This window comes from Melozone crissalis, unplaced genomic scaffold (genome assembly GCF_028551555.1).
Source record: "Melozone crissalis strain CALT ecotype California unplaced genomic scaffold, PUWL_Pcris_2 ptg000013l_1, whole genome shotgun sequence".
NCBI lineage: Eukaryota > Metazoa > Chordata > Aves > Passeriformes > Passerellidae > Melozone > Melozone crissalis.
In genome coordinates this window covers 37,970,009-37,996,737 of record NW_026535791.1, presented here as the reverse complement: position 1 = coordinate 37,996,737, position 26,729 = coordinate 37,970,009, and the positions used below count along the sequence as shown (strand labels likewise).

At 36.9% G+C, this 26,729-nt stretch overlaps 2 protein-coding genes across 3 annotated transcripts in view; one reads left to right on the top strand and one right to left on the bottom strand.

The window, feature by feature from the left end:
* The first annotated feature begins 1,578 nt into the window (after nt 1-1,578).
* METTL21C (methyltransferase 21C, AARS1 lysine) lies at nt 1,579-9,738 on the top strand. The gene is made up of 5 exons (XM_054271654.1): nt 1,579-1,704; nt 5,573-5,724; nt 7,002-7,144; nt 8,662-8,779; nt 9,336-9,738. The coding sequence occupies exons 2-5, from the start codon at nt 5,583-5,585 to the stop codon at nt 9,728-9,730; spliced, it is 798 nt and encodes a 265-aa protein (XP_054127629.1). The 5' UTR covers nt 1,579-1,704; nt 5,573-5,582; the 3' UTR covers nt 9,731-9,738.
* A 1,144-nt stretch (nt 9,739-10,882) lies between these two features.
* The window catches only part of TPP2 (tripeptidyl peptidase 2), a 49,293-nt gene continuing 33,446 nt past the window's right edge, over nt 10,883-26,729 (bottom strand). For both annotated transcript variants that reach the window (XM_054271652.1, XM_054271653.1), the window contains 6 exons: nt 20,749-20,900; nt 20,554-20,650; nt 19,564-19,694; nt 18,085-18,292; nt 11,608-11,727; nt 10,883-10,989 (listed from right to left, as the gene is read on the bottom strand). In XM_054271652.1, coding sequence (XP_054127627.1) covers nt 10,900-10,989; nt 11,608-11,727; nt 18,085-18,292; nt 19,564-19,694; nt 20,554-20,650; nt 20,749-20,900 — 798 coding nt within the window. In that variant the 3' untranslated portion in view covers nt 10,883-10,899. The remainder of the gene's footprint in view (nt 10,990-11,607; nt 11,728-18,084; nt 18,293-19,563; nt 19,695-20,553; nt 20,651-20,748; nt 20,901-26,729) is intronic.

The following is a 26,729-nucleotide window of genomic DNA, read 5'->3' as shown; positions in this document are numbered from 1 at the left end:
GAGTAAGCCAATTCTCTGCTTTCATTTAACAAATAAACTGTTTATATCCACCATCAGTCCCATTCCAAAGCTTAGGACAGAGCTCTGACAGCAGCACCAGTCTGAGCTGCGTTCACCCTGGTGACAAATACAATAAATATGACAGCAGGAACATGCCTGCTAAAAGGACCACATCTTAAAAAAGCCATGGCAGTCATTCCAGCAGCAGCCTATCGTCATTTCCAATAACAGCTACTCACCTGCCTCAGGACCACTCATTTGCACTGCTTGTAAAGTCAGGCAGGTCTGTGGAATGCAAAGCTTACAATATCAACTTAATACAGTTAATATCATAATACTAGTTTCCAAGTATAAATTTAAAAGTATCTTTTAACTATCACATTTCAGAGGAAAGAAGCTGGTGAGCATTTTAATGTGGAGACAAGTGTTTCCTGTCTTTGGTGTGACTCCTAGAGACACGCAGCAGCACACACATGAAACAGCTGCCGTGACACAAAAGGGTAATTTTTTTAACTTTGCCACTTTTCAGGAGAGCATTACCTAAATTCGAAAGCTTTTTACCCCAAAATGAAAATGCCTATAAATTGAGTTAAAAATCTACATTTCCTCTGCCTCCCCCATTTCTTTTGCCAGCCTTCATCTATTCATTAATTAGCCAGGGGTTATTTTCTAGCTTTATGATTTTCAAAGTAGCTTTAAAATTTTTCTGTCCTCTAATGGGATTGAATTTCTTTTGGCAGAGTCTTTGCAAAGAAGGAGAAGGGAGGGCAGAAAGGCAGCAAAGGAATAAATGCATATAAACCTCTCCAATTTTTGATATGTGTAAGGAATACACATCTGGTTCATCTTCAACATCTATGACATCCATCTGTTTTAAAATAATCAGTGGAAGATCTTCTGATAAAAGTGGGATTTTCATTATTTTAATTTTTCATCCTCTTTCAGTCCATACAATATTTCCTATGGTTATGACCTGCAGTGATGATCAGAAAGTTTTTTTCTTAGGACTGAGACTTCCCCACACTGTCTGTGACTCAGGGCAGGGAGGGCACCCAGAGCTCCCCCAGCCAGACGCTCAGCAGGACAAGGAAGACCTGACCTTTTCCTGGTAGTGTGAGCTTCATGAACTTTTCCCTGTGCTTGGGCTGCTGCCAAGTTGCCACACTCATTATTTATGCACTAGTTTGCCCACAGTAAGTTGCTGGCTTGGCTCAGCTCCGCTGACGTAAGGCGAACACAGGGAACGGCGTCATCTGCAAAAACAGAACAAGAGTCTGGAGGAGCTGAGAAAGGTTTGTACGCTTGGGACTTCAAAGTCTAAGAGGGTTTTTGATTTTGTACTGCACATGTGGAAGTCTTAAATGTAACGTGGTAAGTGTAAGTTCTTCGAGCGCTGCCTGGTAACGTTACTCTAAATAACCTGCAATCCGACTGGCTGGAAGGGAAAGTTATTCTTTTCAGGTGCACGCCTGTATAAAATACCTCTGGAGTGTGCATCCACCCACAGGAAACTTCCCGTGCCCTCTATCACATCAGGTACCCACACAGCTGCCCGGCTAACCTCGTCTGATGTGCCTTTGTGCTCCCTGCTAACTAACAACAGAAATACCTTTGTCTGAATTTTTGTATTTCAGGTCAGCTCTGTGAGCCAACACAATTCCAGCTCTCTGTTTCGTGCGGAGTGACGGTCACTGCAGTATTTGGGTGCGTTTACCTTGTAAATTCAAATATCACATAAATTTACAATAGTGATGTTCCTAACATTGACATTTCCTTTTTTTCCTAGCATTTGTGCAGTTGGTGTTTATTTTTTTAAATTTAGTTCATGGTAACATGAGAAAATTGCATGAGCTCTAAAGCAGACGTTAATGTATGGTACAAGTATGATTAAACCCAATCTTGCAAAGAACAGACTGCACTTGCAAAGAACAGACTGCACATGTGAGCAAATGAAATTGGCTTTTGCCCAAATATTTAAACTAACACAGACTACACTGAGCAACTCTGTGCTGAGATGAAACACATTTCAGCAGAGTTGTGTTTACAGCTGAAGACCCAGTGACATAGCACTGCTCAGTAACCTACTGTTTTTTGGCCACGTAACTGGATATTAAAAGCTCTTTCCAAGAAATTGATTTCAGCAGCTTAAGAGACACAAAGTTTATTCTTATAAGGGTCTGTTACCTTAAGGTTTATCATCATCTTACAATTTCCCTCTAAGTGTTACCTTGTTAATTTTATGTAATATTGTCAAATAGATACAGTTCTGTGAATTCTTCTTTCTTCCTTAGGTTCTGAAGAAATCAAATGTGATTTTCTAAGTTGTGTTCACAACAGCTTAAGACTATTAATGAAGTCAATACTGGTTTAAAAACTCTGAAAGAATTAGATAATAATTTCCCAACAAGACTAATTTGGAAAAGAACTGGCTGCTAACATTTAGAAAGAGCCAACATTTTCTAAGAGAACAGATTTTTCTTGCAACATTATCAAACCAAAATTATTTTAGAGATATATATTTTTTAGTAAAATATGGATCAGAAAAATGTCAAAATAGTGACAAACGCTGCTTTTTGTAATTTTATGAGCACAGCAGCAAAACAAACATATATTGCATAGAGAATGCAATAATGCAAACTGCTTATTTGCAAACAGCCTCTCAATATTCACTTGTGCCTGTAGCCTTCAGCAGTTTGTCATTTAAAATGGCAAATAAACCTGTGCATTATTAAGGCCTTGACACTAATATACTTGAATTCTTGAATTTATAAGACTAAAACTGTCCTGCAGTTTGCAGCTAAAAAAAGACTTACTTTTAACTCCTATGAAATATGTAATTGAATAATTATGGCAGTAGAATGAACATGCATATATATATATACACATATATACACAGTTATAAACCCCTTTCTGTTTAGCAAAAGCTACACCTCTACAAGATATTAGTATAGCAACCAGGAGCTCCAGCCAAAAACCAGAGCCCAGTGTGTCAGGTGACATACAAACATAGAGTGCATAGTGTTTATCCCCCCAAATCACCACTTAGGAGCTCAGGCAACTTAAGGACTTAATGACCACAACCAGCAGCAGGGTAACCACTGGTGTGGATTTTAGGCCTCCTGATTATTTTAATGAATTTAGTAAAACCAGCAAGGTTTCTTTATAAATATTTAAGCAGACTCACATTTTAGCGGAACTCAAAGAACAAAGTGAAGGAAAGCATAACAATTTTTATTTTGAAAATGTAACATGTCTAATCAAGTTAGAGCTCAGTCTGAATAAGTGATAAATAAGGTATACATATATATCAGGATCAGAGACAGAATTTTATTTGCTGCAGGTCCGTAATAGCTGATCAACAAATTTGTATTTATCAAGCATGCTTCCAAGCTGTTTTCTGGAATTCACTGCCACCCACAGCCAACTGAAATTTTGGCCTGCTGTAATAAGAACTTGCTTAAGCAAGGAAAAAAATACAGGAGGATCACTTTCTACCCAAACTGACAAATTAACAGTTTATTATTAAACAAGCCTTCTGGTTTTATACATAGTAGAGTACTGGACAAGGTAAAGTTTTCTCCTGCTTTTTAATTTCAGGATTGTTTTTTTCACTTAAATAGCACAAATCATTTTTGTAAGGCTACAAGAGCCTTACAAAAAACCCCACCAAAACAAACGCTTACCCCAAAACCTCCAAACATGAGAATGTATTGCTCTGCAGGTTTCAACATAAAATGTTCAGAAAACTGTGTCTTCAACCAAATGTCTTCTGGCTGTAGCCATCACCAGTTCTGACAGATTCTTCTCTTTTCATTATGTACCCTCCCAATTGCAGAAGTCTGAAAATATTTTTCACAGAGATTTCCCAAAGCATTAAAACATGAGCAGATTATATTCTAGCTTAAGGCATGAAAAGGAGACATTGCTCACATCCAGAAGCCTACTTTTTATTAAATGAAAAAAAACATTGCTGTTGGAAGGAGGCACACTGTGACATGTGGAAAGTGAACATGGATGCACTCCCTCATGTCAGGGAATGCAGTGACTGCACCATTAACTTCAGTCTCTTACCTACCTTTATCTTACCTCGAATCACACACCACAGGGGAAAGTCAGATCTTGTTACTAGCCAGATGGAGGCCCTCTGAAGAAAAAAAAAAGGTGCAGAAATCGATTTAAAGCTCTTTGAAACACTCCTTTCTCTTGCAGTACAAAATCACTGCCAAGATGGAACAAATGCAGTATCAGAGGAATTAGAACAGAAATCCTGTCCTTGGGAATAAACAGAGCAGGAATAAGGAATATATCAGGTATCAGTAGAATTGCAATGGTGTCAATATCATGTGCAAATTAAATCACTCACATAAGTCAGCAGTCACACAGCTCCTTAAAAAATACCTGCAGGCATTGCTAAACATCTTGGCCACTGCTAGAGATTTACCCCTTCCAGTGAGGATATGTCAAACAGCCTCCTGCAGTATGATGCAATCAAATGATACAACATTTGGCAGTGCCTGTGGCTGGAGAGAGCAAATATGCAGTCTCAAAAATGAGCAGAGTGAACAAACATTTTTATCATGGATAAAAACACAGCTCACTCCAGCCACCATGTTATGTGGGAAAGGTGAACATGTACAGCCTCTGGCCAAAGCCAGAAGTTATGAACTGTTTGCTCTTTACATATAGATAAGTTTGTGTATATATCTATTTCTGTATCTAATATAGATCTAACCTATATCTCTCCATCTAATTTTCAAACACTCACAGATATATGCATTTCTTTACTGAAGAAAACTCTAGTCAAGCAAAGCATTTCACTGACCTATGTCTCTCCAAGCAAATCTGTATTAGGTTCTGCTCTTGCTTTTATTGATGCTGACTGGTATCAATCAATTCCTTCTTAGATTAGGTGCTGCCCTGTACCCTGGGGATGCACAGAGAGAGTTATCCAAAACCCTTAAGGATTCAATCTTCTCACGGCAATGATTTCCTGACTGCCATCTGGGTATTCTGCAGTTCATTGCATTTCAGTGTAATTGGGTTAGCTGTTATGCAGGAAAAGACAGGGAAAAGAAGGCAATTCTATGCAAGGAGACAAAACCAAGAGCACTGACTGCAGCAAATGAAACAGTTTTATCTCTGGAATCATAAGTCCCAAATATTTTTGAAAATAGTAAATTACACAGATAAAGTCACAGACATTAAAAGACAGTTATCTTCCTTAGCTATTGCTCCAACTTATAAGAGTAGCTCAATTTTCAGGCTGACTGGAGGTATCAATTCAGTGACATAATTCTAAGCTTCTGCATAAATGATAAAATAAACACAATGATAAAAAATGATAAATGAGAGAGAAGAAAAATTCTGACAGCATTACTACATTCCCAGAAACAGCTCATATCACCCAGTGGAGATGTCCCATCTCATTCCATTTCTTCAATCCATCACTGAAAAAAACTCCAAAAGGCCACTAAAGGCCACCTAAACTACTCACTGTCTTTTTCCAGATATATTTCATATGAAGAGAGTGCCTGCAAGACTTTATAACATTATTTTTTCCCTTCTGTTTCAGCTCTCTTGCCATGATCTCTGCACAGCAGCCACCATTTCCCAACAAAATTCAAAGAACAATGGACTGCCAATCCGAGGAAGAAGAAACATGTGAAGAGCAGTGTGACTCTGAAAACTGCACTTGCAGCTCTGAGGACGCAGAATCTGAAAGAGGTTTAGTCCAATTTAAATACTGCAATTGCTATGGCATGCTAGCATGTCATACTTTGATTTTTGTCACTCTTCAAATAGCAGATATTATCATGCAACTTTTCGTTTGATATCAAATTTCCCCCATCATGTCCCCTTACGCTTGCATATATTATCAGATCAAATCTACAAGAAATACCCCTCTATCTCCATAATTAAGAAATATATTTTAAAAGGTCTCTTGATTTTATTTAGACATTTAAGAATTATTTCTCAGTTAAAATCTCTTACAAAAGAGATATGGTTATAATATGCATTAATTGGGCTGGCACTGTTGAAGCCATGTTATTACAGATTTTAACAGGCTAAACTGCTCCAACAGCTACTAAGGATTCCAGGCAGGCATCAGTTAAAATCCCTGCAATCCAGAGTGTATTTTCCCCTTGCAGTTAATTCTATGCATATCCTTGCAACAAAAGTTCCAGCCATTCAGAACAGTGTCCTTGTTTTCAGTGAGATCAGATGGAACAGCCTCAGCACAGATCTGAAAAACCTCAGCCATGAGCCTCCTTGCCATGATGAGACACTTGAGGACAACTGTAGCATTGCCTTGCTGAACTACATTGTGTATGCCAACATAAAAAGCATCGTGCAACCCTCCTTCTGTGGGAGGATGCTTAAAAAACACCCACTAAGAAAGAGTCAGGTGTTCTTCAATGTAGGATGTAGATCCTAATGTAAAAAGCAGCTTGCTGTTCTAGAGCTGCTGGCCTCACAAACGAAATCTTCAGCACAAACACCGAAATACAAGCTAACTTGGTCCTGAAAGTCTTCTAGCTATCATTAGTAGAGTTTTATATTTGAATTGGTAGGTTTTCCTAAAAGGCTCATTTCTATCTCTGAATTGCTCACGTGAATACCTAGAGTGGCAGGAAATGGCCATTGCTCCTTTCAGCCCCTGGCCACCCAGACTGTCTGGTTTTGGACAGCAACTAGTCTTCACTGAAGGGGTGGTCAGGCATTAGAACACGCTGCTCAGGGATCCCCACCCACAGAAGTGCTCAAAAGATCTGCAGATGTGGCATTTGGGGAGGTTTTAGCAATGAACATAATGCTGGTTTGGTTAATGCCTGGGTTTAATGATCTTCCAGATCTTTCCCAACCTTAACAATTCTATGATTCAAGACCAATGTCCTGAGAGCTCTTCTAGTCCATGTGCTCACACCCTGTTTTTGTAAAATACTTTTTACCTTTTAACAAGTTGCACATACACTCATGAAATTTCAACTTTTCTCTCACAGGCTCACCAGTAACTCTTAAAATACTGCAGAACTGGGTTCCTAGAGTTTCACACTACTTTGATAAGGAGCACTATACATATGTTGGCCACCAGATTGTCATTCAGGAGTCCATAGAACACTTTGGAGCTGTGGTATGGCCAGGGGTAAGTACACAAGACCACATGCAGAAAGCTCACGGGACACAAGAGCAATCCAGGACAGCAGCACACAAATATTAAGGAAGCTTTCTTAGATGACACTTCTGAAAATGGAAGTTTCCCTATGCAGAATGAAGTCCTTCAGCAGAAAGCTCTGCCTTAGGGTAATTTGCCAGTTCATGCCAAAAGGACTATGGTACCAAAGCATTTGTACATCAAAGGTAGGGATTGAAAAAAGAATTTAGTAAGGGAACTTAGGAAGAAACATTCAGCTTCCTCCATGCTTCCAACCAGTCACTGCTGGTAAGTAAGTAATCAGCAGTATTAAAAGGAGGCTGGAAATGAAAACTGTGAGAGATTGAATAAATAAAGGACGTTAACATTACTAAATATGCTTCTTTTAAAGAAAAGGCTAGAACAGTTTCATTACAGTATGGAAAATCATACTTGTAAGCAGTTCTTCAGTCTCTCCTATTCTTAGAAACAGAATTTTATGCAGACTAAGAAAACTGCCTTTGAGGGAAGAGAGAGTCAACTGATAAAGACAAGAAAATCAGGATTTCAAAATTGTTCAGATCCACATTTATTTAAAAAGCTCACAAGAAATGGCAGACAATTTCAAAACAATAGAGAGCATATGGGTGGGTGAAACAGGATCTTATTCTGAAATGTCAGATCATCAATTCGCACATTAATCAAGTGTCAGAATGCAGATGGTAAAACTCTCCAAGAAAATTGAGAGCTTGCACAAATTGGACTGGTGATTCATTAGCTGTCAGCTTTCCCAGAGCAGGTAGACAGTGTTGCATTATGAAAAGCACAAGAGTTAAAACAGTAACACAATTCTAAAGAAGAGAAGCAAAAGGGGGAAGACAGTTTCTTTGGCATCAGTTTATGTTGTTAATAAACAGCCCACTTATATTCTGCTGACAAAATCTTTACAAAGGCCTAATATTTTAATACAGTGCTGTTTTTGTTTTTTTCAAAGGTTACACTATTATGAATAAACAAGCGTCAAGTTTGTAAAATAACCAATTTTCATTATTTTCTTTGTTAAAAAAATTCAAAGAAAAAAATTTTTTCAAAAATCTCTGCTGAAGCCTAAAGTTACTGTATGATAGTGATAGTATAGCATAACATTTATAATAAACCAGAACATTACTTACATATTGTTAAACTTTGCTGCTCTGACTGTATGGTTCACATCTTAACACTGCCTATCCTTGTGGGTCCCTTCCAACTCAGCTTATTCTATGATTCTGTGTTGAGCTGTCAGAGGACTCATGTAGAACTGTGTAGTAAATCAGTATCACATAAACTTAAAACTAAAAATAAACTGCTTTAGTTTTTTTTAATAATAAAAAAATGGATACATCACAATTCTTCCCATCTTACATTTTTGTTACACACTTCAGTGTTTGTCATTACACTAAAAAAACACAACACCCTTGTATAAAAACATCTAATGAATTTTTGTGCAACTTAGCTCTTACCCTTTTATGGATATGTGTTAACCATTTTAGGCACTGGCTTTATCTCAGTATCTGGAAGCAAATCAAGAACAATTCAACCTCAAAGACAAAAAAGTTTTGGAAATTGGTGCTGGAACAGGCTTGCTTTCCATTGTGGCCTGTATCTTAGGTTGGTAAATTTGTATTTCCTTTTCAATTTCTAGTGAACGATGATCTAGTTCTGCCATTGTCACTTTAAGGCAATGAAACAACAGTCGAAGGAAACTTTGTCACTGTTTTTTTTTGTTGTTGTTGCCTTTTTAAATGAAAATCATTGTAAAATACTGTTTTGTTAACTAAATTACCCTAGTTATGGGGGAGGCTGGACCAGTTATGTAGATAAAGCTTCATACATGTTCAACTACATATCTATGAATTTTGCCCTGTCTCAAGTGAAAGGGTGAGAGGAAACAGCCCTAAGTTGTGCCAGGGAGTTCAGATTTTATATTAGAAACTTTTTTTTTTATTTTACAGAAAGGGTGGTTAGATACCCTTAGAATAAGTTGGCCAGGGAGGTGGTGGAGCCACTGTCTCTGGAAGTATCCAAAAAGCATCTGGATGTGGGACTTGGGGATATGGTTTAGGGGCAATTATGGTAGTGCTGGGTTCATGGTTGGACAGATGATCTTGAAGGTCTCTTCCAACCTTAGTGATTCTGTGAATTAATGAACTCATCTTTTCTTTAGGGGCTCATGTTACAGCTACTGATTTGCCTGAAGTTCTTGAAAATCTCTCATATAATATTTCAAGAAATACACAGAACTTGAATATGCACAAACCTGAAGTGAGAAAACTGGTATGGGGAGAAGGCCTCAATGAAGACTTCCCTGTATCAACTTACCATTATGATTTCATACTGGCAACTGATGTTGTGTACCATCATGGAGCTCTGGACCCCCTGCTAGCAACAATGGTGTACTTTTGTAAGCCAGGAACAGTATTACTATGGGCAAATAAATTCAGATTCAGTACAGACTATGAATTTTTGGAAAAAGTTTGCAATATATTTAACACAACCATTCTAGCAGAATTTCCAGAATCAAATGTCAAGCTACTTAAAGCCACAGTAAGAAAGAATTAAAGAGAAAACTACTACTGATCTTGATTTAGTGGCAGCACCTCAAAAATTGGAATGCTTTCCAAGATTATATTGCACCATCTGCGCATTTATGGTTGTAAAGTTGCAGTTCCATCTAAGTTTTGCATTGCAAGTAGAAAAAAACCCAGCAAGGCAAAAGATATAGCAGTTTGTCTCTGGTTGATAAATATGACCTGTTCAAACTGACCAATTCCCCTCCACTGAAGGAACAGTGTTAGTAAGAAGGTTTTAACAAAAAGCATTGATCTTCTGGGCTGCACTGAACCTCTGCTGTTTGTAAGCTGCTTTCTTTCAGCAAGCTTTATTTAGGTATTCATCCAGAAACCAATACAAATTTTAGCTTCAGTATTTTTATTCATTATAAAAATCTTTTAAAGTATCAGAGTGAACATGGTGGTATTTTGATCTTCAACTTTGCACATTTATTCTGCTGTGTTTTGTATTTTTAACATTAATAAACATCTACGTATAGCTTTACAAGATCTGATCAACATGTAACTGTCTGGCACTTTTATCCATGTATCAGCCTGTCCTGATACTCAGCTTCACCAGGATTTCTGAGTTTGCCTGAAATCACTCCAAAATGAAGAGTTTTGAAAATTTACAAGAGTACCTATGCATCAGCAATTCTGAGAAACATTGTAACCATTTGAGAGGTTGAATTTTTCTCAAAAACATTAAATGTAAACTCTTGCAAACAATACAGGTGTCCATTATTTTCATCTAATAAGTAAGATTTTAGCTACTCTTGAAGTAGCTTTAAGGCCTTCATACAATTGAAATTAAGATCAAACATGTTAAAATTCAGTGTACCATAAAAAATACACAACTTTTACAGGTTTGCAGTTCAAAGTAACAATTCAGAACGTAACATGCATGCAGTAATTCCTTCCAAACTAATTCCAAATCCTTGATGTTGGCAGTTCTGGCACATCCATTGCCAGCAATGGGATGCACAATAAGGAGACTCCCTGATGACAGGAGTTAGGTTAACAGGTATTAAGCCATACCCAGGTGCCCTTACTGATAAATACACACAATTTAATAATCAGCATTCAGTAATGAAAACATGCGTTTGAATAAAAAGTCAAACTTCTCTTTTCCTATCCTGTCCCATATAAAATCAATTTAATTTTACAATTGTTGATTCTCTAGAATACACAATAATCAGGTGGATACATGACAGGAAGCCAATTTGCAGTGAAAGTTGCACAATGAGTCCATCCAAGCAACTTCATTAGCTGAAGAAAAAAAGCATACATTAAAAAAAATGAGTCTTACTCTTTTTAACATCTAAATCTAAACAAACACTGCACTGATATCAACACTTATCATCAGAAAGACAACAGATTGGAGATCTGGTAAGTTTTGACTTCCTCAGTCCTGAAAAGGGGACTCCTCCTCCCCCTTCTATATGATCCACATTCTTTCAATATAATGCACAAGAATTTAATCTTAGAAATTCCCATTAATTCTCCACTAAGTTCTACAAGCAGTAATTACGATTAATAATAGTAAAAAAACACCCAGTGGTAAAACAGCAACATAAGGGGATTTTTATGCAGATATCTTGGACTAAGTTGTCTCTACTTCTTTTATGCCCCAAAGTAAGTTCCAAAAAGTAAATCTGTTAAAAACAACAGTTACTCACAAACAAGCTATTCTAGAACAAGGAAGGAAAAAAAAAAATCACTGTTTCAAATGAAAGCTGAGTTACAAAACCTGGATAAAGTTAAGATATTACATTTAGTGCTTTCTAAAATGAGAAGAGTACAAACAATTCCAGAAGACTTGTATCTTACTTCTGAAAGCTTACGCAGCATGAACGCAGCCCCATTACTTGGCCAAACACTCCTTACCTGAATGCAGTTTTTTAAGTTGTCCTTTGTTGGCTTTTCTTCTGCCAGTTTTGTGGCAAACTTGAGCCCTCTTCCATACATTTTATTTACCAATGCATGCTTATAGGCAAAAGTCAAAACCTACAATACAAATGAAAAAAAACAAAGCAAATTAGGTATTTTAATATCTTACGAGGTTTAACAAGTGAGATCAAATTCTGTTCAGGTAGCAGAAGTGATTCTAATCAAAACGTTTACACGACATATTTGCAGTGTAACAGATGATCCGCAGTAGTAATCATAAACATGAACTTCCTAGAGACTATTTCTGACTTCACAAACATATTTGACTTTGTAACTTGTGTAACACAGATGTCACTATTTTAATTTTTTGTCACATTTCTAGCTTCTTTGGATTTTCATTCTCTACAGGCAACTGTAAGGCATATTAAAAAGACAATTAAAACATCAACCAGGCAGGTATATTTTTGACTCAGAGAAGCAAAAACCCAATTGAGAATTTTAATTCCTAGGTAGTCACAAACTTACTGCAGAAACAAGTATGAATGTACACAGTGAATGATATAAACAGACAAAGACAGAGAAATGTAAATAATTATAAACAAGCAATGAAGACACATAAGTATGAAGACAAGCCTCAGGTTTTAGGTCAGCTCCTCACTATTGGTAACTTTTTAAGAAGAGATGATAAAAAAGCTCCTTCTTGATAATATTATTTCTAAAAAGGCAACTTACAGTCCTTACCAATGCAGTAGTTCATGTGAGCAAATGAATGTGTCTACGTAAGACCTAATGAAAAATAATTTCACGTTCTTAACACCCGACCACTGACAGCATTCAGGGTGTCGCAACAGGGTTCAAACCATCTCACCAGTTGCAGCACTAAGAATTAGAGCAATCAAGACACTTTCATATATTCCCTTTGGAACACTCACAGTAAAGAAGATATTTTTTATTTTTTACTGAAGAGTGACATAGCAGTAAAGTTAGTGAATATGATGGTGTGTCTGTTGTTGGCAGTGTTCATGGAATCTTTTATTAGAGCTTGCTATTCATTTCCCCTCATTCACTACAACATTTTTCCTTTGCTCTGACTCCACAATAAAGGCTGAAGATTTCCCACATAAAATATCCCATTAAGAAAAGCTAACAGAAACCCTTCAAGGATGTCAAGAAACATGTTTTGCATTACAGAAAAAAAATTAAATATGTCTCTAGAATATAAACACTAAGGAACCAGAGATCTGAATCTTACAAGGAGTGAAGAACCTATCTAGTTTTAGCAGCCTGAGTACTTCCACTTAATAACATGCACAAGTCTTTGCAGGATCAATAAATAGTTAAAATATAAAAAAGAAATAAACTTAATTATCAAGCAAGTCAAGGTGTAATTTTAAAGCTTCAAGATACTATGCCAAAGTATTCAAGAGTTGCTCATTCTTCTTCTGTCTTCAAATACTTATTTTGCTGTCTTGAAATATTCACTTAAGCTGTTGTAGCTTATAACACACACACACATATATGCAACGATGAGCATACAGCACCATTGACATATACAATTTTCCAAATATTGCTATTGGAAAAATAATCTGCATGCTGCATTCTCAATCCAATTATTTTGGATAGTTTCCTAAAGCAAAACACATTAGCAAACATTTCTGAATAACTGCTCAGTGGATCTATTAGCAGACTTAGTTGGCTAAACTAAACTTAAAAAAAAATTCTCTTCTGTAAAAGATGATAGAACCACAAAAAAAAAAAAAAAAAAAAACCCACAAAAAAAACCAAACAAACAAACAAAAAAAAAACCCAAAAAAATCAAATGAAAAATGCATTGGAGCTCTCAGCAAATACAACATTTCTGAGGCTAACCAGAAATAATGTCACTGCTCTATGAAGAAAGCTCTTACCTGACCCTGTAAGTTTTGAATGGTTATTGAACATCAGTGATAAAGGCAGGAGGAAAGCCACTTGACAGCATTTCTTTCGTAACAGGGCTTCCTAGAGTTTTTGTGGCAAGAAAACAAAGCATTTTACGAAATACCCTTGCTCTGGCCAAATACAAGGTTGGGTATTTCTAAAGGAGAAAAAGGTTCTTTGCTGAACCAAAAGGTTTAAAGCAATGCTCCAAGAGCTCCTGACATAAGACAGTCATTTCTGTCTTAGTGTTCGGGAAAAAAAAACCCAATCAACTGCATACAAGTTCAGCAAAACTACTAAAAATTCATTAGTACTTCAGAAGTTATGAACAATGCATAAGTTGCTTTAAAATCAGAATTTGTTTACAAACAAAAGATGTTAGATAAGAAATAATACTTTACAACTTGTACATATATTGGCCAAATTAAGCCTTATAGATAAAATACTGCAAGCTTTATAAGATCACAGAAGTAAAGGTTAGGATTCCTTGATATGTGTAAGGAAAATGTAAACTAGAGTGCTATTAAGATATAATAGAGAAAACAGCTGCTATCTGAATGAATAAAACCATCAAATAAACCTATTTGTAGTATCCATAACCAAACTGTTAGATGAAAGAATAGTAATGACTTCAAAGTATTTGATATTACTTCAGAACTATATAATGGAATAATAAATTATATAATAAATATAATGAAGGCCAGCTTTCGCACAAAAGCAATTTGGGCCAGAAATTGTACAAAGAACAATAAAAGGGCATTGAGAAAAGGCAACGCATACTTCTAGGATACTGGGGGAAAAAAATCACTGTTAAGATACTTTATTCCCCAAGCTAACGGCCTGGAATACTACGTGTGTTAGGAGCCAGATCCATGAAAGTGTTTGGATGTTCACCTCCTAACAGCCATTGGCTATAAAGATGTGTATTTAGGACAGTAAAATCCTGAAATGATCTTTCTGAAGACATTTTTGGGGCTGAAGACACTCTCAAATAAAGTATGTTTGAATCCAGCAATACTAAAATGCCTAGTGAAACTTTTCTAATATCCTAATGTTGTTACTCTATGGAAACAGACTTGTATCATCAATTAATTAATCATTTAAAGAGCTGATGAAAATATACCTACATTTACCTATAGTTAAAATACTAGGTTAAACAATACCATTTCTAGGTAATATATTCCAGCCATTTATAGGAACACTGAAATTGTAATATTTACAGTTCCCAACAAACAAGCTTTTTCAGGTTCATATACATCTATAGTAATAAACCAGGCTTTCTTAGCTAAGTTTGTTGATTTTTCTGTGCTCTGTTAACTGCCCTATTATTAATAAAAACTACATTAATTTAAAAAAATTACTCATTTTATGGAAGCAAGGGGAGTTAAGGGAATCGAATATCCAGCAACACATTTTTGGCAGTGACTGAATAAAATCAGCTGGAAGAGACCGCTGCATCTGACAATACAAACAGTATCAGGAAAAACAATCCAGGTTAAAGATGTTTAAAAGATAAGATGGAAAGGTATGCGCCTTTTACTTGTTTTTAAACTTATTTTTAAGTGTGACTGTTTGCTTTTCTCCCACGGCTAATAAAGGTTGAGGGGCATTACATTCTAGATATCGGTCATTCCCAATAACAAATACACAACATTCTACTACTCTCCTGTAGCAGTTGTGTTTAAAATTGAGGATTTTGGCCTACAAAATTTAAAGCTGTGTTCTAGGAAAATAAACTAAAGTGCTATCATAAACACGTTTGCATAATCTATCAAATACTTGCTGCATAAAGTTGTCTTAACTGGAGTTTATTTGAAATGCTTTTGTGTACATAGGGGACATAAATATTTTCTTTAGTCTTTAGTTCAAAATGAACCTTTAGATAATAGCTGAAAGTATGAACAAATGCACTTACTATCAAAATTAAAGTTACTTCCCTACATACTTGCTATAGTATGGTGACAAGCAGGTTACTTCAGTGACAAACAGACAATTCAAAGGAACTACCAAATGCCCTTTGCTGCCCAGGTGCTACATCTGCAGAGGAGAGATGAAACAAGGGACAATACTTTATTTACTAGAAGGTGAGAAGAAACACACAGAGAAGTGATGATGCTCCTGATTCCACTTTAGAAACAACCTGAAAGAAAGCATGGTCTCTCTTGGTTTTCAAAAATTTCCTTAGCCTTTTAATTACTGACGGCTGCATGAACTTTATAGGAAACTTATTACTAAACAAATTTAGAGCAATGTTTCTATCTTAAGTCATATATATATATAAAAAATTGAATGATCAGTGCAGTACTTAAATGCCTGATTTCCATCCTTTCTCACCCAGATGTTCCATCTTTTGAGTGCCAGTATTACACAGACATATCTACATAAAAGAAGAGCTCCACATTTTCATCTCCAACACACTGCTTCAGAATAAGCTGGCTGTCTCTTGACAACTCTCCTTTGAAGGACATTCACTCAAGGTCTATCCCCTATATCTGACTTGGCTGCTCCACTTTCAATCTGTGCTGGTTTAGGATGGGCTAATTAATTTTCTTCACAGCAGTTGGTATGGGGCTTTATTTTTTTATTTGTGCTGCAAACAGTGTTGATAACTGAGAAATGTTTTAGCTGTTGCTGAGCAGCACTTGCAGAGTCCAGACTTTTTCTGCATTTCATCCCACTGCACCAGTGGGAAGACTGGTGGTGCACAAGGAGTTGGGAGCAGATACAGCCAGGACAGCTGACCCCAACTGACCACAGGGATATCCCACACCGTGTGGCACCACACTCAGCATATAAAGCTAGGTAAGAAGGAGAAAGGGGGGAGTTTCACAGTAATGGTGTTTGTCTTCCCAAATCATGGCTGCATACGATGAAGCCTGGCTTTTCTGGAGATGGCTGAACACCTGTCAGCCCATGGGAAGTGATGAATGAAATCCTTGTTTCGTTTTGCTTGTGTGAAAGGCTTTTGTCTTACCAACTGTTTTTGCACCCTACAAGTAGCTCTGTAGGTCTCATAACAGTCAATCAGTTTAGACTTCAATTTGAGTAATAAAACTCAAAAAAGTAGGAAAAAGAAGACAAATATACTACATAAATAGGATGGAAGTTATTTCCATATGAAATACTATGAAAATCGAGAGAAGTTTTGATCTTTTAGTATCAATTTAACAATACAGAAGAATCAATTTTCTAGGCAAAACTGAAGTATACACTTTCACGAATCCATGGATAAGACACTCAAAGAGAGAGGTTCCTAATCCATACAACTCAAATCAGAGTTACTTATTTCAGGCTCAAAGCACAGAGCTCTGCAATGCTATCTGTCTTGAAATAAAAGCCAAAGAGGGAAACTCTCAACAAAATGTCTATATTGACATTCTTCCACTGAAATTATTTCCATCAGCTTTAGCAAAATAAAGAGCAGGAGACAGAAATAAACCAGGGGTTACTATGCTGGAGCAAAGTACTGCACTTACAAACAGACAGCAAGAAAATCACGTGCCAAACAATATGATTGAAGCACAAAATCTGCTACCACATGATATTATCATCAGTTAATGATTAGAGGAAATATGCTGAAAAGATGTATGTGTACAAGGACATATACATTAAAGTGAGGAGGGTAAGCACCATCAACCTTCCTGACCAGGCCTCCACCTAAAGCACAAGTTCTTACAGGAAGTTTATCTTGTCAATTTAACTGTCAAGGAAGTTAAATGCTTTATTTTGGTTTTTTTTCTACTCTTATTGAGTTCTAATTTCTGAAGGTAACTATTTGAAGCACTTTGATAATTTTACACAATTATCAACAAATACCCTGGTCACTCCATCTTCCACTACAACACAGCCAAATGTGACAGTTAAGTTCAGAAACTAATTAACATCAATAGCTCAAAAGTTAAAAATACAAAGTCATAACCTCTCTAAATTAAAGCTACATAATTAATCACCTACAATGGATTTTTTTTCCCTTCTGCAATTGCTGCCTTGAATGAAGGAGAATAAAAATTCAGGTCTTGGAATCAGGAACCCTAAAATGACAGGGAAGTCTGTGCTAATATATATGTAAGTGTCATTATTTCCAAGGGTTTCTTCCTTTACCTCTACGGACATTACTGACAGCAAAACACAAAACTTCTCTTGTCCATAGTGTGGAAGAGGCTACAGCATGCAGGACTGAACAGGTTGGGGTGCTGCACACCTCTGTGTGTACAGCTACAAGAGTGCAGAGGTTAATCGAAAATATTCCCTGGAAAGTACAGAAAGAAGCAATTCAATAAAGAAAGGAAGCAGCTTTTTTGTGGAAATTTGGTCTTACACCCTTCCCTTAACCTCTACATTCACTTGAACAGAGATGGGCTTACCACAGATTTGACAGGCTTGGCAAAATCTCTGAGGAAAAAGGTCATAAAGGAAGCACAATGCACAGGGGAGACATCATGGCAAAGTAGAAGGGAGGAATGTACAAGGTTGTGCACACAAAGGCAGTGCATAATTCCAGAAGAAACCATCAGAAAACCCAACATGCAAAAGAAAAATCCTGCCCTGGTCTCTTACCTTGCTGTCAGAAAGATCAGTCCATTTTGTTGTTTCCCAGAATGTCTCTGTCAAAGCTTCTGAGCAGCTTTCATGATCCTCATCTTTGCCTTCTGCATCACTGGAAGCAGCCCCTTCTTGGATCTGCAGATGAAGAAGTTGGTCAGCCAGTGCACTTCCCTTTCGACAAAGTGCATCCACTAAAGTACTCTTCTGTTTTTCCATTTCACTAGGGAGGAAAAAAAACAGTATGAAAAACATTTAGAATCTTTTGTAGGTGCAGCCTTAAGAACAGAAACAGTACTGACTCAGTTTAAGCTAAAAAAGTTTACAGACATTAGTACACACATACCTATTTATTATAAATGAAACTAACCATATAAGATTACCCAAAGACACTATGCATTAAAGATACTCAATCATTCTTCTAAGTATGAAATGCCTTAGATGACTTAAGGCAAGGGCAACTCAGGATTCCAAAAGTAAGTCAGCATCTAGAAATACAACTTTATAGTTCCTGGCATTATAAACAGAGAGTCGAATCCACCACTAACATAAGCAGATATAATTCTGCTGACTTCAAAGGAATTGCATCCATTTAAAGCACCACTGAATTTGGTGCTCAATTTCAGATGTTATATTCAAAACACATGACCTAATGGATCAACTTACCAAGAAATGTTTAGAATTAAGTTTATTATGTCAAGGCTTTGCTTTTATATCAGCAATTCTAGAATTACACAAAAATCTGGATTCGGGATAGCTAGAACAGATGGACCAGCTTTACAACTGAAATCGGATATTTTATAGATAATCCACAAAGATGCACCTCCCATTTTAAGGGCCTAATATTCAGAGCTGCTGTTCTGTTACTAAAACAGCCCCATGCTACACACAGCAAAATCCATCACTTATTCTCCAGACTAAGGTGTCACCTTCAAAACACTATCTTCCTAAGGATACACATGCTAATAGCACAGAGGAACAATCTGAAACTAAAGAACAATGGGTCTCAAATACTCTGCAGCATGGTCATCACGCTTTTCGCAAACGAAATCTCTTGCAAGCAAGCAGTTACTTCTTTGGCTGATAGAAATTTTGTCTTCAAATACAGATGGGAAAGGTTGCAAAATATAAAGAAAAGGCAAGTGGCATTCAAAACAGATACTTCTACTAATACTCCAGTGGTCCCTCTGAGCTTAGACTAAGCTTGATACAACAATTTAAAATCCCATTTTTCTGATACATTTAAACCCTGAAAGAATCCTTGTTCATTTTATTGAATAAATAAAAAAATGGACGTTTCAGTGTCCCTGCATTCTGGAAATATAATAAGAGAACACAACAATTGTGTCATCATATTTTAAATTGTGTGTGTGCCACAAAAAAAATTATACAAGTTATCAAAAAAAGTTGCAGTCATTCCATTTCTTACATACAGAGACAAAGTACATAGACTACAGAAATAGGATGCAGGAAAATTATTTACTGGGTAGGTACTTTTTTATAGTAGTTGCATCAGGCCTGGGATCGGTCTTCATGGCAAAATATACTGCTAATGCTGTTTGATCAATATGAGAGATTACTGTATTTGCAGCTTCAATGATTTCATCAAGTCTTTTCATTCGCTCCTAAAAGAAGAATATAAAGATATTCAGCACCATAAAATTGCTTCATTGTTGATTCTACTAAAATTAGGGTGATTGCAAAGCTATGCAAAAATAACATTTGATCATTCAATATGTTCTTTTCTCCATTTCATTCAAATTTTGCTTAAAACACCCTGGAAAGTCTTCAAGATTTCCTGCATACTTAGTCTATTTCACTGAAAACAAACTGTGAAATATGGTTGGAGGTTGGAATGTGCAAAATGCAGAGTTTACAGAAAGAAATTCACCTTTCAGTACAAAGAGTACTTTTGTAAAATGTAGCAGTTACTTAATTCAGAAATAAATATAAAATCAGAACAAAAGAAAAATATTCAAGCTAGTGGCATATGCACAAAGGTGTTTGTTTTCAAGATGAAAAAAAACATCACATGCAAACTCTTCTGTTGACAGCTCCCATTTATGAGGACAATAATAGAAACTAGATTTAGCTGTGTCACTTTAGGGGGTTACTGTCCTCAGCTGTCTGAGTTATGTTGCTAGGAGAAATTACCAGACCAGAAGAGAAACAGAATAGGATGTGTGTTTGTCTCAGTAGGCACCATTCAGAATAAAACTGTTGTAGACTACAAAAGTATGAAAACTTAAAATGTGTTTAACTGAACAAGGCATAACTTGATGAGCAAACACACTTTGGTTAGGCATAGCTTCTTTTATTCTGCCATGGAATTAAGTAAATCGCAGTCAAGGGAGGTACCTGTCACTCTAATTAGAAATTTCTGCATTTTAATGCTGCATACAGTCACTTCAAGTTCAAATGTGCACAAAGGAAGAGTTGTTAGGGTGTATTGAGACAAATCAAGCTTAACAAGTGTTAAATAACCTTTTCAGAATCCAGCTGATGAAGTCTTGCAACATACAGAGGAAGATGATTAGGAAATGCTTCTTTCAACTCACTATACATGTCAGTGGTATCCAGCCTACAAGAGAGGAGGATATAGCATTAAAGTACAGATTCAGAGTATTTTTGTGAACTTCAACCTGCTTCAAGCTTGTGTAGTAATGACAGCAGACATACTTGGTCATCCACTGTATTTTTAGGTCTCTTAAAGCTTCAGCAAATTCTTCTTTTGCATCTTTTTCTTTTTCCTGTTCTTTTTCTTTCTCTTTGCTGCCATTTTTACTCTTTGATGGTGATGGTATCAGATGATAATGAACAGTAAGGACATCCTGGAGGTGGGAAAAGAGACACATACTCAGAGGGATACAGTACACTTTTTTTGATGTCATATGAAAGCTAAATCATAGCCAGCAACTACTCTGAGCTACACATACAGTGAGTAATGGTTCTGAGAGCAAAGATATTAGATAGTAAAAATTCAGGAATTGCTTTAAGTTTTTATTCTAAGCAATACAAGGATGTAAATATTAAAACAGCACACTAGGTGTAAGAAGATAAAGCCTAAAATTTAGCTAATTTGACATTTTTACATTCACATAATTTTACATAATATTAGTTAGGGAATAAGGTAAGTAGTTTTCTGTTTGTTTGTTGATAAAAAAAGCAAATAACTTGGTTAAAAGGATAAGGGGAAAAAGACAGAGATCCTATCCTACAAATCTGGCAATAAACAAATGAATAAAGATGGCTGAATTCTAAAAAATAGTACCACTGTAGGATAAACATGAAACATGTCCCAGGATATGTTTATTACTCCCAAGAGACTATTCCTTCAATGTGCATACTGAATTAGCTGATGCATCCAAAGTCAACTGATTTCCAGTTTGCTGTTGCAGACTTTCCAGTTTCACCTATATCTCAGTTCTAATTAAGTAGATACAATAGCAAGATTTTTTTTAACCTTTAAATGATAGCATAGAAATATGACTATAGTTTGAGTTCACGCTATACTAATCAATAACCACCATGAGAAAACCAATTACAGATATTTAAAAGGAAAATCCTAACTCAGACCATGTTCTTGAAGTCCATTTCCTGACAATTTACATATAAGTTTGCAATTAAGGAAGCATTAGATTCTATCCACTGCTTCTAAAACATCAAACTGCTTGGTGAGGCCATTTGTTCATTTTGGTTTTAATGTTGCAGTCCTTACACAAGCCTTTCCCTGAACAGCGAGGGCACATGTCCCATTACTTTACATACAGGACACTTCACAGAGAAGATCATGTAAGTTTAAATCCTCCAGATACTCTGTTGCAACATGGTGCAAAATATTGAGTTGCACGCTCAATTACTGTGGCAATTTAATTATTCTTACCAATTATTCCAGAATACATTTGTGGGAATGCTTCCCATAAACCAGGTCAGTGTTGTGTAGTAAAATGAACCCTTGTGTACAAAATGGAGTTAAAATTACTGAAATAGCAAGTAAAATGGTGACAGAATTGGGCTTCAACTGTACACTTCTGAAACATTAAAAAAACATGCTGCAGAAAAATTTTATTTGAACTTAAAGTTCAAACTTTAAGTACAGCATCCTGCTGTAGGTTACTGAACACAATATTGGTAAAAGTGACTTCAATATTGCCTTAAAAAAAACTCCAGCTACTTAATATGAAATCACAGAATCACAACATGGATATTTAAATAATTTTTTTTTGAAAACTACTTCAGATAACTAATCTGCATTAAGGAACTATCTTGCACACATGCATTGCAAGTATGTAGTGAACAACCAGTGAATACACCTAAATGAGCCTCCAGTAAGACCTAGGCCAGAGCATAACATAACAGGTAATGGAAGTAAGTACATACAGAAAAAGGTCAGGAACATGGTGTGGGGTTCAGTAAGGTAAGTAGAACAGTAGAAAGCAACAATATAGTTCACTAAAGCAAACAAAACATTTCAAGAAGTCTAAGAAGCAAGTTCAGCACAAAAATCTTAATTTACAATATCTTCCAAAAGATGCCCTCTATCCAGACTAGTATTTTCCTAAGAAAAAAACCTGCCTAAGAAATATTCTTCCAAGAGTTGAGGACTTCCTTTTTGAAAGTCCATTTTCATTTCACTTGGCAGCATATTTTTGCAGTTATATATGTAGATGACACCTCTGCAATCTCAAGCCTTGTCTATATGAGAAGGCACTACAACTCTGGTTTGTTTCAAGCCAAATATAATTGGATTAACAAAATCTCACTGACATGGATGAACACTTGCATTTTGAGAAACTAACTCTGTGTAGGTAAACCATCAACAGTAAAAAGTCATCTCCCTGTTTTATCACATAGGTACTTTTGGTCTCATGAGGTTCTGCAAGCCTTACAAGCTATCACCACTGAAATGAAAACAATGAGCTTCAGACCCAGGCACCCTCCTCTCAAAAGAGCTTACAGAATAGACTTCACTACAGACCTCAAAATTATTTCATGGGATAAATAAAGTTTAGGTTATTATCACATTTAACTAACAGGGCATTAAGAGGGACTGAAGGCTTATTTATTTTATCTGCAAACACTAGGATCATTTATAACACTTGGCAACTCCCTAGGTACAGAAGATCTCAGAATGGCACTGTCATTGCCATTACAGAAACGTTCATCATTAGAGAATAAGGAGAATAAAGGCAGCTTTTCACAAATCAACACTCCAATCTGTTTTCTTATTTGAATTTCTCTCTGACAGGAACAGAATTCCTAGAGTAGTGTACTGGATTTCATTTTATATATACCTATCAAAAGATGGAGAGCTATAGACAGAGAAAGACAGCAAGTGAGCCTATTATCCACTGAAAAAATTTAGGGAAACTTTCAAATTTATCCACTAAAAAGATATGCAGCATTGAGAAATTGTGATGCATACAGGATATGCATTTTGGTCAGTGTACTCTGTGGAGTCTCATAAGCCTCACTGGGGGTTAACTTTTAACTGAACTAGAAACTACACACATAAGCACAGTGCCATCAAAACACTCACCTCTTAAAGAGCTTAATTAACAGTTAATGTGGCTTCAAGATTTCAATTTAGATTTCTGTCTGGTGTTTTACCACCTAGTACTTTATATGTAAAATACATATAAAACTATGGTTATTTGTACTTCAAAGCTTTCATAGCAAAGCTAACCACAGGAAAAAAAGCTCCCTCTAGGAACACATCCCAGGTCTCATTTTCCATTTAATAAGTATCTTCAAATTAATGCCTATTTGCACATACAGATGAATATACATATGGAATTTGAATCTGTTTTAAGATTCATACAATTTGTGCAGTGTTCCTTATTTTTATGGCAACTCTCATTTAGTGGAAAATTAATAAAGCTTCTTGGAGTCACCAGGCAGGCTTACACAAAATTTTATCAGACACACACTTAATCCTATTTTTGAATGCCTCATGGTTAAACAGGGATAGTATCTTAATGCTCAAAGGAAGTCACCCTTTTATCTGACTTGACAGTGGTATTTATTAGTCTTCCACTAGTACTTATCAATATTTGCATAATACATTTCTTGCTTTAAACTGGAAGAAAGGATAGCAGAATAGGGAAAATGGTGTAGAAACTTGCAAAGCCTTGGCTAATTGTTACATACTGCTGTTCAAAAGCTGCATTATGTAAACCAACAAAAAGTCATTCTTACAGACTGAAAAAGTCAATGATATGTTTTTCATTCTAACTTTGTTCTGGACAAAGCTTGAAGACAAGGAGAAAAAGTAATCAGATTGTAACTGTGTTACAAAAGAAAACAAAGACACCTGCTTATTATGTGGCAAGAGCCCCTTGACATTTTTGTACAGTATAAAAGAATTAACTATCTTTGGAAACCTAGGCTATTTTTATGCAAAACAGAGATGCAGCCAGGTGGATTGAAACCTGCTGAACATCTGGGCCCAGAGGGTGGTCAGTGACACACAGTTGGAGGTCAGTAACTAATTTTGTGCCCAATCAATTCTGGATTGAACCCTGTCTGATGTCATCATTAGTTACCTGGATGATGGAGGCAGAAGGCACCCTCAGCACATTTGCTAGTGACACCAAAGTGGGAGGAGTGGCTGAGATGCCAGGGAGTCTGCTGCCATCCAGAGGGACCTCAAAAGGCTGCAGAAATGGGCTCAACAGGAGCCTCATGAAATTCAACAAAGATAATTGCAAGAACTGGAAAAGAATAAATCCAGGCATACTACATGCTGGGGGCCATCCAGTAGGAAAGCAGCTTGGCATCCAGGTGGACACCAGGTTGAACATGAATCAGCAGTGGGACCTTGTGGCAAAGAGGGCTGCTAATCTTACAAGAGGGCCTGGTCCTATCGTTGAAAAATATGAAATATCTACACATATTTTTTTGACTGACTGCACCACTGAAGAAATATATAAACAAGTTTTCTGTGCTGGAAAACATCTTAACTGCATGTAAATCTATGTCAGGGCAGGGTAAATACCAAAATTTTTAAACTAGGAAGGCCTTTGAGTTGCATTCTCAGCAAAATGCATTAATTATTGGAGCTCTTACAGAACAATGCCCTGAACTACAATGTGTTTTATTTCCCAGAATATGCCGAGTTGGAAGGGACCAAAAGGATCGTCAAGTCCAACTTCTGGCCCTGCACAGCACCATCCCCAAGAGTCACACCATGTACCCAAGGGTATTGTCCAAATGCTTCTTGAACTTTGTCAGGTTGATGCTGTGACTTCTCTGGGGAGCCTGTTCCAATGCCCAACTACCCTGTGGGTGAAGAACCTTCTTCTAATACCCAACCTAAACCTCCCCTGACACAACTTCAGGTCCTGTCACTGGTCACCACAGAGAAGAGACCAGTGCCTGTGGCCCCACTTCCCCTCATAAGGAAGTTGCAGACTGCAATGGAGTCTCCCCTCAGTCTCCTCCAGGCTGAACAGTCCAAGTGACCTCAGCTGCTCCTCATACAGTGTCCCCTCAAGGCCCTTCACAATCTTCATTACCCTCCTCTGGAGACTCTCTAATAGTTTAAAATCTTTCTGATATTGGGGCACCCAAAACTGCACAGAACATTCAAAGTGAGGCCACGCCAGTGCAGAGCAGAGCAGGACAATCCCACTGGTGCTGCTGTGCCTGATGCCCCCCAGAACACGCTTTGGCCCTCCTGGCTGCCAGGGCACTGCTGACTCACATTCAACTTCCCGTCAACCAGGACACTCAGGTCCCTTTCCATGGCACTGCTTTGCAGCATCTCATTCCCAGTCTGTACCGTACATCCAGGGTTGGCCCAGCCCAGGTGCAGAATCCAGCACTTTCCCCTGCTGAATTTCATATGGGCTACGATTGCCCAGCCCCAGATTTTGTCAAGGTCTCTCTGCAGGGCCTCCCTGCCTTTAACAGCTCCTCCCAATTTAGCATTGTCTGTGGACTTGCTGAGTATCCCTTCCAGTCCTGTGTCCAACTTGTTATGAAGATGCTGAAGAGCACAGGGCTGAAGATGGAGCCCTGAAGAAATCCACTAGTTTAGCTGCTGCTAGTACACTGATGAGAAATAGATGGAAATAACAAGAAGGACCACTTTCATTCTTGGGTGGTTTTAGGGCTCAGATCTGAAAACAAATCTCTGTTCTAGAATCAAAGAGGAAAAAAAAATCAATGAAAAAACCCCCAAAAAACCACAACCTCTGGAATCTGTTTAATAGGTTTTGTTATTCAAATTCTATTATTATTATAGTTTAATTCCCTTGTTAGAGATTCACTTAGTGAAGATCTTATACCCTATTTATCAGGAAGTCATGCATTCACATGGAATTTTAAATTATCTTTCTGAAAGCGATTGCGTGATTTTCAGGTCTGAAAATAAAACTCAGCAACATATACTAAAATCCTTCTTGGAAAGCCTAATCTCATACTTGAGGGTTATGACACCAAGATGAGAGTAAGTTAGCAGGTTCAGGTTCCAGTTTACTATTCACAGAATAACGGAGTATTACTATAAACTACATTATTCACAGTTCTCAACAGGAATCCTGGCTAATCTGCATGTCACTCCAGAACAAAGTACCTTGAAATCAACAGAAAGTAAATACCTTTACAACTTAAGAACAAGAAAAAACCCAGTAACCTTATGTAGGTAGTTTAGTGAA